General features: G+C 39.8%; 1 protein-coding gene across 1 annotated transcript; it reads right to left on the reverse strand.

Annotated features, from left to right (window-relative positions):
• Positions 1-3,260: 3,260 nt before the first annotated feature.
• Positions 3,261-16,617, reverse strand: ckmt1 (creatine kinase, mitochondrial 1). Its single transcript, XM_037106484.1, has 9 exons — positions 16,325-16,617; positions 12,802-13,000; positions 11,584-11,679; positions 11,018-11,239; positions 10,321-10,406; positions 7,667-7,790; positions 6,351-6,485; positions 5,578-5,703; positions 3,261-4,191 (listed from the first exon to the last, which is right to left on the reverse strand). Exons 1-9 carry the CDS (start codon positions 16,468-16,470, stop codon positions 4,078-4,080), a joined length of 1,248 nt encoding a protein of 415 aa, XP_036962379.1. The 5' UTR covers positions 16,471-16,617; the 3' UTR covers positions 3,261-4,077.
• Between the last annotated feature and the right edge of the window lie 48 nt (positions 16,618-16,665).

Below are 16,665 nucleotides of genomic sequence, written 5' to 3' on the forward strand. Positions count from 1 at the left end.
AAAAAAAAGAAAGTAAAATGTAAATAAAGATGTGATTAATCATAACGACCAAAAAATAAATCATACACAGAAGATCAGAGATCAGGTATCATTCCAGCAAGTTCTACTGAGGGTTTCACTAACAGGTTAGTCTGGCTGTGATTGCGATTATGTAGGTGATGTAGACTTTGTCTTCTTAGGTCTCAATTAGAAGTGTTGTGATATATTGATATTTCAATAACCATGATAATTACAAATATAGTATTGTATTGTAAGTATTGTAAATAACATATTGCCTCTTAAATTTCAATTTCTTCACATTATTGCTTTGTCACATAGCAGGTAGCTCTTTCTATGATGATATTATCTTGAATTCTTTAGGCCACAGTAACCGTGTCGTGAAGATCTGATATTGTGAGATTTATTCCAAAACCCCCCAAGCAGATTCCATTCTTATTCTTAGTTTCAGTCTTATTACAGAAGACACACAAGCAAAAGTAGGCTTCAAATTAATTACCAGTTTGATACAGGATGTGATAATGATTTCAATATTTTATGAAGCTTCAGTTGTAGAACCATGCCAGCAGAGGGAGCTCTCAGACAGCCCACAGTCAGTGACCTCGCCATAGTCAGGTAAGGTCTTTTCAAAAAACATGTTCCATCAGTGTTAAATAAAAGCAAACAGTCATACAACACCTCAGAGGGTAAGTCAGATGCAAAGAGATGTTTCAGTTTACAGACTTAGGAATCTTGTATTTCGTTAATGAGTATTTGTAAGCAGTATATTAAAATACATTTTTATAAGCCACATTAATTTCCAAAATGTACCATGTATCAAACCAAGGTTAACATGTCTGACACTTGTGGAGGCCAATATATCCCTTGTTAAAGTGTCTTTCAGCAATATTTTCTTAATTAGGCCCTCATCACTTCTTTATTAGTTTCATGTTAATCTGCCAAAACTCTGTTATGTACTATATTACTACAAAACTCACTTACTTACTCACTTGCCATATTGGAGGAGGAAAGTTACAGACTTGTAGGGAAAATCTTGAAAGTCTAAGACATATAAAAGTACTGAAATTGTGCAGACTAAAATCAGAAGATCTTTCTCAAAATGTGTATCGAGCCGAATGTTGTATTTTCTTTCTTCCCTCTGATCTCATTCAAGGTCAACAGATATTTGTGGGAAAATTAGAAAAAGAAGATGCAGATGAAAACTTGTTATCTGGCTGTGCAAAGAATGGTCCATATGAAGAATAATATCATATGGTATCTGACCTTGTATGGAGTCTCTATAAATCGCTGTGGTTTTGGTATGCATTGTTTGTCAGCCTCACTAACCTACAGTGCAGTACAAGAAAAACAATGACTTTTAAATCATGCTCCACTACACTCATCTAAAACCATGTGTAAAACCGTGTTTCAGTGCTGAAAATATTCTGGTCTTCATTTTTGTAAACCTTGCTTCCTAAACTTATCTCTGTGGCTCAAACATCCACACAGCCAACTGACAAGCTGTGCTGCTAATCCTTTAAAAGCCGAGGTGCCTTTCTTCCAGAGCAGCCACCGTTTACTGTAAACTTACAGCTGAGATTGGGATTGCGGAAATAGAAAAAGGGATCAAATGAGGTTAGAGGAGGGCTCAAAGTGTGTGAGTACAGAAACTGTATTGCACTACACAGCACTTTGTCAAATATCTGTACTGTTTCAAGGTCATCAATTGGTTATCCACTGGCACCTCAGCCCGTACACATATTCATCATCATTTAGTCGACATATTTTCCCTCACACACAGACTGTCACATCACTGTTCAACCACCATTTTATTCTACGAACCAGTGTTTTGTCTGTGTGTGGCCGAGTGCTTCTGCGCTGTACAGATTTATTTTCCGTTACCCACAAAGCCCCTTCGTTCCTAAATCAGAGCCCCCATTGCCTCTGTAAAGTGGTTGCCACGGCAACCCTCCTGCTCCTCAGCCATATCTGGAACAAGGAGGAGGAGAGATGAGGGCTGCAGCATTATGCTTGTGACATGCTCTGAGAGCTGTGAGAGAACGAGAAGGAGGGAGGGAGGGAGAGGATGTGAGTGTTTGTATGTAGTCAGAACCTTCCTCCAAATCCTCGAACAGAGAAACAGATTCCTGATTCCTTCGCAACACCAACACTTGAAGTCTCAGCTGCGTCTTGTCAGAACACTGAATGTCTTGTAGTCCTGTCAGCGTCCAGACCAAAACACTGGAAAAACTGTTGCCTGTTTCATCACTGGAGACAATAAAACTTATTCACAACAGGACAAAGCACTTGTTACATACTTCCTGCAATGCAGAAAGAACACTGACATCTTCACACTCGCTTGTAAATAACAGCCGGACACTTTCTTTGTTGTTGCTGAGATTGCTCAATGGATGTTTATACTGTAGATGTGTTCACAGTCAGATATTATATCAGATAATCGCAGAGCTTTAAGGATGAATCAGGCAATAATCTACATATTTTTGTTATTGTCAAAACATCCCATGAAGAGACCAAAACGAAAAAGGTGTTAGTCTCTCAATATTTTACAAATACTTCAGTTTTCATTAAATGCAAACTAATTGCAAGGTCTGAATCTAACAATTGTTAATCTGTTAATCTGCCACTCAACTAATAATTTTGGTCTGTAATTGTCCCAAATTGTTCTGAAAAGACGTTACTTAAATACGCTCAGTCAAACTTGTGCATCCACTTTGGATGGAATACACTGTACCCATCTTGCTCTGTTGTTCAGGAGGATGGTGCAGTGCTGTTTTGTTATGAGTACGAAACTTCATCAGGCTTTCCATCGGCTATGGGTGGAGTAGACAATGACTGAATATTCATTTTTGGTTCAACTTGTGCTTTTATATGCACAGGCAATACTTGACAGTATGATGAATTTTTATTGTTGTTTTTCATGGGATTTGTTGTTGCAAGCTTCATCCTATGAACGATTAATTAAATCACTGAAATCTGACATCTGCCAGGGTTCAGTGTCTTGGTTCTGTCAAAACAAGAACCCTGAATACCGGCCTCTCAAGCATAATACAGTTTTGTTATGCCTCTGACTGAACATTGTCACATGACACTATGCAACCACGCTGATCGCAATCACGCTCCTCGAGCTATGTTACCATAGTTACCCAAAGCTTGGGCTTCATGCTTGGGCAAAATCCTCCTAGATACCAAATAATTAAGTCCAGCTCACGTAGAAGCTAAAAAAGCAATCCTGTATCAACACTTTGAGACACAGACAGAGCAGGTACTGTTAAATAGATGATTTCTTTAATAAAATTCATTACAGTGTGACATTCAGCGATGAGCTGGAATGATATTGCTTCATTCGCTTACAGTACAGAATCCAGCCTGGCCAGTGTGTGTTATAACATTACATTTTTGACATCAGTGTGTCATCAAACGTACAAATCCTTTGGAGGAGTATCTTACCCTGTTAATCTACATTCAAAATCCACTCAAAATCGTGAAAAGAAACTGTGTTCATACACTCTACAATGGAGAGTAAAGCACTGATGGATGGACCACACAAGCACCAGATAGTAGGAATGAAACAACACACAGGAATGAGAGGAAAAGACAGAGTATAAGACATGCGTCAGGAAGGGACAGAGGAGGGGTAAAGCCAGGTTTGGTGGGTGCAGGAGTGCTTTCGGAGCAGAGCCATAAATACTGTTTGGCCATGCAAAGACGGACAAACCCACAGCCATCTTTGCTCTGTTACAACAGCCTACAGTTTGTGCACCGTCATTAATCTTTGCTGCAATTTTAGAGCTAGGCTTGGCTTTGAGTTTAAAGATAAAAACCTTCAAGCACCTGAAACACAATGAAGTCCAATGCAGTATTCTGGGACTCTGGTTTGGTTTAGCCAGATAGCTGCGTATAATATACTGTCGATTATATTATAGAGATGTATACTGGAAGGGCAAGGAAGGTTGATTAGATAAGTAGTAGGAATAAAAGAGGCAATGACATAGATATTCATAATATCTATGGGCACAGAGCGGAGTGTTGTGCATGTGTGTGTGCCCAGAGGTTTGTGCAGGTGAGGTCAGGGGTCAGTGTCTACTTGAATTGCTTGAGGGGTGCGGGCACCTTGATGTCCTGACCTCTTTCCAGTCTCTTCTCACACTCGATAAGGTAGTTGACACCGTCGACCACGGTCTGCACTAGCTGGACCTGATGGAGGGATGCATCACACTTGTGAGACACACACAACTGTGAGACAGCATCAACTAGAGGCCAATAACCTTCTCTAAATGATTAAATGAGTCTCTAAAAGGAATGCCTTCTCTAAACGAGTAAATTTAAAAAAAAAATAGCTCATCTCCAAAACAAATACTTGCCTTACCTGTGTCAGCTGTGAGGTCTATAAACTATAGTTGCACAGTTTGAAGATAGTAAGGATTTGTGTACACGCTCACAAATGAAGAAGGATAAAATCTTATTCACATCCAGAATTAGAAATCAATTAACATACTATTTGTAAAATGCCATAGGGATTCTTTAACATGTTAATGTGTGTAACAACACAAGTGTCCTCAGATATGTTGTGTGTTTTGCTTATTGAGAACCACATTTAATTTAATTCATACTGATTAATCCATCACATAAAGTCATAATGAAAGAAGATTTGTGCTTGGTACATAAGGGATACTGTATCTGCTCTGACTGACTAAAAGAGGCACAACTTCTTATTACTGTTTTCCCGCACTTTGCTCCAGCTGTCCCTACTCTGCCTTTTCCTCCATCTATTAACTTGTTGGCTTGGGGCACCAAGTAGCCCGGTAGCTCAGAGGGTAGAGAGCGAGTCCTGTGTACAGAGGCCCTGTCCTCGCTGCAGCAGCACAGGGTTCGAATCCAATCTGCTACTATCCTGCAACTAAAGCCAGAAAGGCAAAAAAACCAAAACACACACACAAAAAAAAATACTCATCTCCACCCTCAGAGTGCTCCTCTCCTGAGTGGATGATGGAGGACTAGCCTGCACTGAAAAGCCCACACGCTCAATAAAGCTTAAATCAAGAATGGATGTTAGAGTCAGACAGCTGCAAAGGTCCAGTTACATTCAAATACTTAAACCTCTCTATGTCAAAGTCATGGATTCACTTCTTTTGGACAGAAGCAATCACAACATGTCATATCTCAAAATGAGGTAAGTGTTTCTCAACCTGCACTATAGTGCGATGAGTTAGTACACTGCACTCCAACCACTGGAGGAGAACAACAATACAGAACAGCTTCATTGTAGTGTCTGACTCTGTCACACAAGCGTGACAGCATGACTGAGAACATAACAAAGACAAACTACATGCACAATCTGGACAAGGACACTCTCCTCTCCTCTCCTCTCCTCTCCTCTCCTCTCCTCTCCTCTCCTCTCCTCAATTTGGTCTGAAAAAAGATCTTCCACAGTAACACAGCTGAGACGGTTTAAATGCTACACTGACAACACTGATGCAATAAATATTGAGTCTAATTAATTAGATTTTTTCAAGAAAGAGTAACTGGCCAGTTTCTTCACTAATCCCTGACCACTTTACAGGTCTACATGGGTTTCCCTACCTCAGACTGTCCCAGGCGGTCCAGGTTGGAGATGTCGAACACACCACCCACAGCAGCCGTGTCCACACCACCAGTCCCTCGCTTCTGCAGACGCAGGTTGGCCAGAATCTTACTGAAGCGGGGATCCTAAGCATTGAATGAGAACAGTTCAAGTTTCAAGGCACATTTATCACCATATTACTACATGTGAAAATCTATTTTTTTTCACCTATCTGCAACATTCAGACATTATGAAAACTTTTACCAGCAACATTAATAAATCTTACGACCCTAGTCCTACAGGATAAACAAAAACACAGTGTTGCATATTCCAGTTGTTTGGTAAAAATGTTGTAGAGTAGACTGACTAGCTGAATAAACTGCAAGAAGGGGAGGGGGCATTTCTCTTGGGCACAGCACAGTTCAAAGCATCTGACACAATGTGAGACACTTGCTTCACATAAAAACTGAACTGAAGAAGCGCTGTTGAATGAGAGTTAAATCAAGAAAATCGAGTCTAGTCACCTTCGAAAAGCTCTTAGATTTTAAATAAAAACATCTGGAAACATAAAAGAGACATTTGGCAATAGATGCAAGGGAAAAAACAACTAATTTGGCCCTATTATTAACATTTTTAATTATTTTATTTTTAAGCTTTCACTATTTTGGTGCTAAAAGCCACACAGGTACTCTGTTTTTCCATCAATATGAGTCAAAATAGATTACCAAAGCAAATTACCCTTGTTATCCACTGAAGTGTGAGCATTTTCTTTGTATTACAACGACTGTGTTACCTTGCTCAGCAGGGGCAGTTTGACGTGGACCCCGGCCCTGAGCCCTGTGCCCAGGTTGGAGGGGCAGGTGAGGATGTAACCGAGGTTCTCATTCCACATGAACTCCCAGCCTCTCTCTTGGATCAGACGCTCCACCTTAGAGAGTCACAGTACAATGAGGGTGTGTTTCATTCATAAAATCTCTGACCTTCGGCACTTTTCATGGGTGTGTATACAATGTTAATACAAAGCAAACTGTTAGTTGCAGCTGATTTTTTTAGATCATTTTTAGATTTTTCGGAGTAAATGAAGAGTTGAAGACTTGTAGGACTGATGAATAAACTGTGGTGGAGCCGACTGACACAGACACTAGCACTGAGGTGTTTTTTGTCAAATCCTCACTATGTAACAGTGCATTGCCACATGTTGCAGCATTTGTTCTTTGCTCTCTTTCTAAGAAGGAACTTGGACTGCTTGGATAAATAATTTATGTTTGCACAACCATGTTTGGACAGTGTTTTTGTGCATCTCTCTACAGGTTTTATTTCTATGGCAGGGAAAGAACTAGGATGAGCAGTTTGCCCTCAGTAGATACTTCACACTTGTAATAATGTCCTCCCTTTTAGCTAATTAATCCCTACAGCCACCTGATAGCAGCAGGTTACAGCTGCTTAATAATCTCACATATTTTAGTTCAATAAAAGATTTCTGGTAAGTAACTATTACAAACTGGATGTCTGTGACAACATTTCAGATGAAAACTACAAGCAGTGCACAACTTTTCAGCTCAATTAAGTTGGAACCTGCTTACTATTTTTTCTGGTCTCTACTAGCATTGGGAGTAAATGTTTACTATTGCCAAACAAACAAAGAAAAGATTGAGGACAACCAAGGATGAATCCTCAAAAACGTGCAAATTTAAAGACGTTACACAGGTGGCACTGTTTGAATCTCTGTAAATACAGCTTGTCGTCATATTTCCAGCCCAGAGAACAAATGAAAGTCTGAGAGATTGTTTCTTTAAACATGCTGTGCCTAATTTTCAAATGGTCCACTATGATACAGTAACTTGGTTTAATTGTGAACAACTAACACCTAACTGCTACAAAATAACTATAGTAAAGTGGTAAAGTCTGTGCCTCTGTGAACATCAACTGTGATGGTTGTTCAATATACTTCTTAATCCAGAGATGCATTGTATATATAGTGCATGTAGATCAGACAGAAAAATCGCAAGACAGTTCAAAAGTTCAGTCTCCTTTCTTAATCCCAGCCATCATCTCTTTCTCATCTCAACATCTTAAATGATCCAACCCTCCCCCCAAACACAGTCATACCTCTTTGAGGCCTTTGCAGAACCTCTCAAAGACTCTCTTCATGTTGCCTCCCTTCTCCATGGAGATGACCCTGGTGTGATCCTCCTCATTGACCCAAATCAGGAATGTCTTGTTGTTGTTGTGCCTGCACAGATAAGAGTTATATTGAGCTATATCATATTGAGCCCAACTGATTAGATTGATTTGTCCTCTGCATTTTGCCCCAAGGAGCACTGGACAGACAAAGTGCTCCAAAAAGGGAGGGGTTGTTTATTTGGATGCAGTGGCCAGGGAACTTAAATACAGAGCTGATATCCCTTTATTATTCACTGCATATTTAGTTATTTTTTAACAACTTTACTATATTAAGTTAATACAGATATGAACACATGGTAGTCACACATAAATGACATTACAATACACTGTGCTTACAAGGCCATATAACATGGTATCGATTTCAAAGAAACATGACACCTCATAAAACACAACACAAAATAAGACCTCACAACTTGTCAACATGATTTTGTCAGTAGTAAAGAAAGGTTTACATCTCTTCGAAATTTCCAAATATTTAAAAAGTCAGTATATAAATAAGTGTGAAGACAGTGGTGCTATCAATAGGCTCACTAGCGATGGGGCTCTATGGAATTTGTATGGTGTAATGTCAGAAGGTTCGTCTGGTCATACAAAAGTGTCCAATTTGAAAAATGGAAACTACAACTGGATTAAATGATACATACTTGTGGTCTTTAGAGTATACATCTGACAAAATAAAACCTGGGAGCTTATAAAAGTACGAAGGCGTGATGCAGATGGCAAGATGCTGCAAAAATGAATTACTGAAATTCCCATAAATGTTGATATAAATATTCATGACATGCAGTATCTTAGTAATTAAGGTTTTAGTCCCTCAACTCTTAAATATATCTAACAACAAATCTGAAAAGCAAACTACGGTGAAATATGCTGAACACATTCATGCTCCCCAGGGGGAAGCATCCACTGGATTTCAATGACCCAACGACCCCTCCAAGTACAGATCTCAGGGCAAGCTGGATATTTCACATAGCTAATATCAGCCCCGACAGAGGCTTTTTGTCCACACTGAGCTCCTTGATAGTGTTAGATTTAATAATGTAATGGATAGGTTATGGAGACAGCAGGCTGGGTAGAAGAAAGAGCGAGAGAGAGAGAGAGAGAGAGAGAGAGAGAGAGAGAGAGAGAGAGTCAGAAAGAACAGCAGGGCCGTGAAACAAAAAAAGAGTATAGGAAAGGTGGGGGTGATGACAAGCAAAAATAAGAGAAAGTAGAGCAGAACATATAGGCAGTGAGAGAGTGAGAAAAAAGGAGGGAGAGAATGAGCCAGGGATGGGAAAAGAAAGCTGGCAGTAGATCTGAAAGAAGAGATGATGGAGGGATGAAGTGAAGGTGAATTATTAAGGAGAGGAGAGGCTGATACGGCTGGCAGGAGAGAGGAGGGAGGCTGGTGATTGATTTTGGCTGGCTGGCACGTTGCATTGGGCTATTCCTGGGTACATGCTGAAACTCAGTGCTGAGGGATCATTGTCCGCATTGCTAATACACCTCCACCATAGCTCAGCAACAGGGAGACAACATTACAGGTGCATGCCAGACAGATAGGAATCATAAAAGTTCTAAAACAGACTGTAAACTCTTTTCACATTTACATTATGGACAGAGTTTTTAAACATGAAAAATAACAAATTCAGCATGAAAAGATTGGCTTTATTTGGGGCAGAGGGAGATTAACGTTACATAATTCCTTGTATGACTTGGTCCCAGCCTTCAGCAATAGAGGAAAGGCTTTGTACAAATCCTAGCGGATCTAACTGAATCTTAGTTTGTCAAAATGCAAGAATCATCCCCTAAAATAAAATGAATGACGTCCCAAAAATCTGCTATAAATCAGATACAAATAGCCTGACTCAGATTATTGCCTCTCCTGTCAAACATAACAGCTATATAAAGACCAAGAACCTTGGATAAACAGTATAGGAAGTGAGAATAATACAGAGAATATGATCCAACCTATGAAAATATGATTGTAACAATAAAATGAAATCAGTTAGACTGTCTGCAGAAAGTTGGAAAGGGACAAATTGATCCATTCTATGAAATCAACTACATTTTATTTAATATCATTAATAATATTGCAATTTCTTACAAGAATACCTCCAGCATTTCCTCAATTTCAGATCAATGTAATGAGCGCTTTTAATTTCTCACCATTTAACTCTAGAGAGCTGGATGAATCTATAAATAGGATAAAGTCTTCAGCTTTTCTTCATAGTGTACCTGACCATTCATATACTGATGTCACTGTCTAAAATACAGAGAACAGGACACTTACCTTAAAACAACAAGTGACGTAATCAGGGCAGCTATAAACTTGATATCCAAATTCTAAGTGCTGTATTGTAGGCAACTGGACTTCTTGATATCCAAAGCTGCAGAATTCAGATCTCAAACTGACTCTGTCAGGCTGGTTCAAGCATCAGATTCACAGAAAAGCAACATGCTCAATTAATGCTGGTTTATCAAACCAACAATGGCTTTATGCAAAAGAGTATCATTTTTTATGTACAAACAATTCATTGCTTTATTTCTACAGCCAATTTTGTTGCCAGAAGCTTGTTTCATCGTTTTTCACTTACCAGATACCGCGGGCATCTGGCCAGTCACGAGCCATGCCTGCACACGTCAGCAGGGGTGACACGGGTTTGTCAAACAGGAAATGGTCCTGTTGTAAATAAAGAGAACAAAAGTTTTATAATCAAAGCACCAACAATGGCTTTGACTGAAGCAGTGAAAACTTAGATTGGACAGTATTGTCACAGGGAAACAAGGGTTGAGAGAGTTAAGAATTCAATAATCTTCTCAATCTTTCTCATTGTGGGCGGGAGAAAAATGTCTTGGCAGGCACAGCTCTCACTCATTTCTGATAATGTGAGGAAAATGTCTGTATCTGTGAAGTCAAGTCAATATTTTAGTCAATTTCATTTAAAGCCTAAAAGCTCATCACCTATTATCACAAATTATACATTTCTCATAAGATCTGTACAGCATACTGCACCCTCTATGGTTGGACACTCAATCTGCAAAAACAAGAAAACAAGCTCTTGGTTATCCAAGGTAAAAGACCTATGTTTGGATCAAGCCTCAACTGAGCCATTATAAACATGATGCATTAGCCTGTATAGTGTGTAAAGTGTAGTGATTTTGCAAAATTTAATGACTGTTTACTGAAACACTGCCAAACCAAAAGGAATTAAAAAATGAATTAAAAAAAATCAATCAAGATGTTGCATTTGCTTTGCAAGTCATCAGTGGCAGCATCCCTGCTTCACTCACATCAATGAGCTGCTGCTGCTCCTCTTCTGTCATCAGGGCGAGACTGTAGTACCTCCCGGCCAGGTCATCCTTCAAGCCAGCGAGGGCGTCCACCACCACCCTTTCCACCTCCCTGCGCTCTGCACGGGTGCAGGCGGGGGGCAGGCTCAGCCCACGGATACTGCGGCCCGTTCGCACCCTGGACGACAGCACGTAGCGCTCGTCGAACTGGCCTGATTGAAGCTGAAACAAAGACAGGGAGGGGATATTTCTTCATATACTCTGCATATCTTGTGTTTCAACATTTTCTGTCATTTTATGACTGATTTGACTTCTAGTAATAAAAATACAGGCTGAGGTTGTTCCTGGAAGCAGACTCAATCACACAGGATGAGATTATTATAGATAACAGTTAAACTTTTTGTTAGCCTACTCCATTTAAATTGGGACTAACCACACTAGTAAACACACAGCGATAAAAGTAGCCAGTCACCATGCCAGCTAACATGACATCCTTTGCACATAGGAGGTCTTGTTTATATGTGATGTTGTGATATCCATCCTGTGTGTCAGTATCATGTTATTACCTTGCTGGAATCCAGGTCAGTGGGGTGCTTCATAGTGAGAGGATCATAACCATTGTGCCTCTCTTTAATGACAGGGTTCAGGAGGTCTGCAAATACCTGAAAGAGACCCAGAATGTAAAAATACAGAATTACAAAACAATGGAGAAAGACTCACATTTGGTTCACCTCATCAATGTACGTCATGGCAAACATATACAGTACTGATATTTTGTAGAACCAGCTTACACATGTGTATCAAAACATGACCTTAATGACTTTTGATGACAATAGCATAGATGTGATAATGGAACAAAAAAGCAGCAAGAAACCAGAAATAAATACAACCCATAAGAATTTACTTCTACACTGTACAGTGCAATCTAAAGCATCATATTGTGTGGTCTCAAGGGTGTGACTATATACTGTAGTATGGTCTTTACATTAATAGTTTTCCTATCTACATTAAAAAATCTTTTTACACACTGCAGGTCAGCACGTCTCTCTACTTACCAGCAGCAGCAATACCACACCCAAATGACCACAAACAGAAGAACCACCCACACATGTGCAAAGCAGGGAGTATTGATGAGTCATTACATCTCAGAGAAACAGTTTAATAAACATTAGCTACAAGTCCATAACCAAAAATGAGCCGGCCACTTGGATACATTCAGGAGTGATGCAACCTGAATGACACATCCTTCCCCACGCCTTGACCTGCATCTGGAGCCTTAACACTCCCACTGATTGGTCCCCACTCATGTCCATAGTTTATATCAGACTAAACAATATACTGACTACTCTAAGAAGTTCTAGATCATCTGTGGCCTCTAAAGGAAGTATGCCATTAAAATGAAAGTATAGTTAGACCTTCATTATAGATAGGCACTGAGACTTCCCAAAAGAGGTGTCCTAGCCTGAAACTCTCCCTCTCTGGTGCTGTAGTACTCCCTCCACTGAAATGAGACAGGAGGATTGGGTGACTTCATTTTTTGGTTGCACTAAAGCAATTTTGCAATCATTTATCAACATTTGTACTTGTATTTACTACTGTATGTCATTCTGGACAGTGAGTGGCAGTCAGTGTTTCACTGTCACTGCAACTCCAACTAGTGGCCTGGGAAAGCGGTGGTCAGCCTCAACTGTTCTGCAATAGACATGGAGATGTTCCAGCCACTTCTTTTCAGCTAAAAACAGGGTGCTTCCATGTACATGTAAAAAGGTACCATGATGTCTGACCTCATAAGACTCCTCGTCACCTGCCACCATGCCCACAGTCTTGATGAAGGGGTGCCCAGGGTTGTCCACACCCGTCTGGATGGCCAGGTCCAGCGTGTAACCATTGGGAGTGGCCTTATCACACAGCTTGGCATAGATGGCAGGTGTCAGGTTACTTGCCATGCAGTTGTTGTGTTTGCGCAGGTCAGGGTACTCCGCACTGCACACATACAAATGCAAGATAACATATTATTGCATTGATCCTTGAGAGGGAAACATTTTTTTCTTTTTGGCAGTGTGGGCACAAGTTAATCATGGAGCTGTGCCCTTGGAGCAGGTGCAGAGAGGGTGACTCACTATACAGGACACTTCCATGTGGCACAAAAACCAGTGCCCTTCTGGCTACGGGACACCTGCTGTGAAAGACGGCTACTACTTTAGATAGAGATGATGCAGCACATACAGGGACGTGAGGCTGTTAATATAAATCATATTGGCATTGTAAATACTAATAAAGTGCTTTGTGATTGTGGGCTTTATAATAAAAATTTAAAAAATTGTACGATCTACAACTATTGTACAATCATCAGTACCAAGACACTGACTATAATCAATGTTTATATCATCATTAGATGTTCAAAGTGTTGTACTGAAAGTCTTTCAGTGAAATAATAATGCCAAATTAACATTAAGAGAGTAAAGACTTAATCACCTCTACCTTCAAATGGTTTGTTTAGGCACACTGGTATGGAAACGAAAAGAACTTGCTGTCAAAGACTGGCTTTGATCCAAAACAAAATACACTTCTATGGCCAAGAATGGAATTAAATTGGGGTTGGCATGGCAAAGACTAAAACTGCAGGAGCAGCACAGACTAAGTAGCTTGTGGGTTCCTGTTTCCTGCTGTCTGCCAAGCAGATACGGAGGACCAAGACATTCAACATGACACAATATAATGTATGAGATGTTGTAATTGTTCCAAACTTAAATGTGCTAAAACTTGAAACAGTCTCAATTTCACTGTCTATTAAGACTTACATAAGCAAACACCACCATCAGCGTGATGTTATGGTGCAGCGCAAAAGTTGACTTTGTTGCACAGTCGCCACTTTTGTCTAGAGAGGCCATCGGAATCAACTAAAAAAGTTCCTTATACAAGCTTTAAAAAAACATTGCTGGTGATGAAATTAGTCCAAAGGGAGATGTTTGTTACAGATAGACAATGACAAAAGTTGAATTTGCTTTGTCAATAAGCCTATTTTCCTCAATTCACAAGAAGCCTGGCCTCTTCCCTTTTATCATGTCTTTCCTGGTCTTTTAATATGAGGCCACCACAGAAAAAACGGAATGGGCGTGGAACAAATATCAAAAATTACCCCATGCCACCACAAATCAATTACAGAGGAAAGACTGTAATTTCATTGGTCAATGACAGAGAGAGAGATGCAACAAAGGCTGTAGCCTATGGTTGATGCAACAACCCCTTAGTCAAGGGAGCACCACATTACCAGTCTTTCAAAGCCAGGAAAACACAGGTGGCTGCAGACAAAATGTTGGCCCAGCGCTGGCAGATTCAGGTTAGTATCAACTCGCTGAATTCACTCCATCATGAGCAACTCAACCCACCTACGTACAACTATAATTGTATTTATGTATTAGCCTTATCATCATTTCCCTAGCATTAGACTGATTGTTAACATAAAGTTGGACGTGTGTGACGGCAGTTTGATGTCATGAAAACGACACCAGCATTTTTGTTGTTGTTATTTTCGATTATCTAACTTGGGTGATGATTTATCCGTCCAATATATATCAGGCATCCCTAATAATCAGTCTATCTCTAGTAAATGCTACACTTGTTAAGTCAACTAAAGCACTTTTGCTTTGTATTATCAGTTCTACTTTGTGGCCATAATTTGATTATCTGCCAATTACCGATAATGTATATTTTTTATTATCAGGCCGATCATTTATCATTTATATTTTGTGCATCCCTAATTTTTGCTGTAATTCAGTTCATAAGTAACACTATGGCAGAATGTACGACTATTTTAGTCATGGGTGTCATACGCTTTCAGTAATAACACACCTAAAATCTTATCAATTGGGGGTAATAGATTAAACCATTAATCAAAAAGTAATTAAGACCAATCAATATATTACCAAAGAAAATAGGTGCTGGTTGAAACCAAGTGTACAAGAATAGGATGATTGAGAGAAAACGTGTTTAAAAAAGACGAGATTTCCTCCACACTGAACCAACATCCAAGGTCTAAGAGAGCACAACACAGATGAAACATGTATAAGAGACTACTACATCTTATCTTATGTACATTGACTTTCAGACAGTAAAAATATTGCGCCTTTAGGACAGCCAAACAAACAAACAAATCTCTCCATCCTTGAAAACTGAGAATTTCAAATTCACCTGCCTTAACCAGAATTTCAACTCCAAGGTAAGACAGCCAGATCTAGCCAAATATTTTGTATCCACTTTTAACCCCATATGAAGCACTATGTTCTTTTTTTCTTTTGTGAAAAGCTTTGGACTAAATATATCTTGTGTGCCATTTCAATTTATTTCAGTTTAGAGGTCCGTGACCACTCATATTGTTTAGAGAAATACATCGCTTTCATGTTAACACTTTGTATTGGTGTGATCTGTGTGACTGTTATGCAACACTCAGGCAGGTTTTATATCTGAGAATCAGATAAGGTTTTAATCTCCATATGCACTGCTTTATAATGTCGGTGTGTCATGGGACACGTACGCAATATCCCGCTGTTTATCTCCCCCGCTCCCATTCATCAGAAAACACTAATGTCATACAACATACCTGGGGTCACCTGAGGAGAAACAGGTCACGGCAGAAGTTGTGAGGCATTTATGTGTCCTTGTGTACAGGCGCGGGAAAAAATCCAAGTGAGAGCAGACACGGCTCTATGTCATGTGTGTCAGGTTTTACCCAGCTAACACTTATTTCATGTTAAAGCTGTAATTGATGAGTCCGGTTTGTGCAGTGTGGCATGTTTTCTCTTGTGTCTGTAAATTGATCGATGATCTTCTTGATGATCGAGACAGAATAAAATCAGGAGAAACACACTAACGGTAACACAGACGACCTTAGTTACTGTTAACATGCAGCTAACGGTGCTTTGAAGTGACTGTTCCTACTGTGCTTTGACCTGCTAATTTAACATATTTTTGTATTATTTAATTTTCCATTTCTAACCTCAAGAACAGGTTGTTGGGCTTAATTGTGAAATGAGCCTCATATATATATATATATATATATATATATATATATATATATATATATATATATATATATATATATATTAGCTAGCAAGGTTACTTTGATGCCCCTCACCCCGCCCTTTTCATTAAATTGCACATAAACCAGGATTGTAGTGAAGAGCACATTTACGCCTAATTGGTGTCGATGACAGGCATCACCACTTATCAAGAAGTGTTTAATATTAACAAACATAATGATATGCAATGTGTTTAAGGAGCCGAAGGGACATATTGGGGTAACGTTACCTGGCGGGGTACCTCCTGCGTACTGGGACTCCGGCGCTGACATGTTCCCGGTGGAGCAGAAATCCAGCCGTTACAGAGCCTCCAACAAACGACAGGATTCCGAGATGTCGTTTGGAGGACAAGATTCGTGTGAAGCTGCTTGCCATTTTTTTTAATTTATTTATTTAATTTTTCCTCTTTAAATGTGTTAAACACGTATTATTTCCACAGCTGCTGTCGGGATGGAGGGACAGGTGTGCGGGAGCGCCGGTGATGAAGAGCCTCTAGTGGAATGACAAGAGGCTGGCTGGGCGATTTAACCGGAGCGACGTCAAGATGGACGGAGACAGGAGGGGGGGGGG

Source organism: Acanthopagrus latus, chromosome 8 (genome assembly GCF_904848185.1).
Source record: "Acanthopagrus latus isolate v.2019 chromosome 8, fAcaLat1.1, whole genome shotgun sequence".
NCBI classification, from domain to species: domain Eukaryota; kingdom Metazoa; phylum Chordata; class Actinopteri; order Spariformes; family Sparidae; genus Acanthopagrus; species Acanthopagrus latus.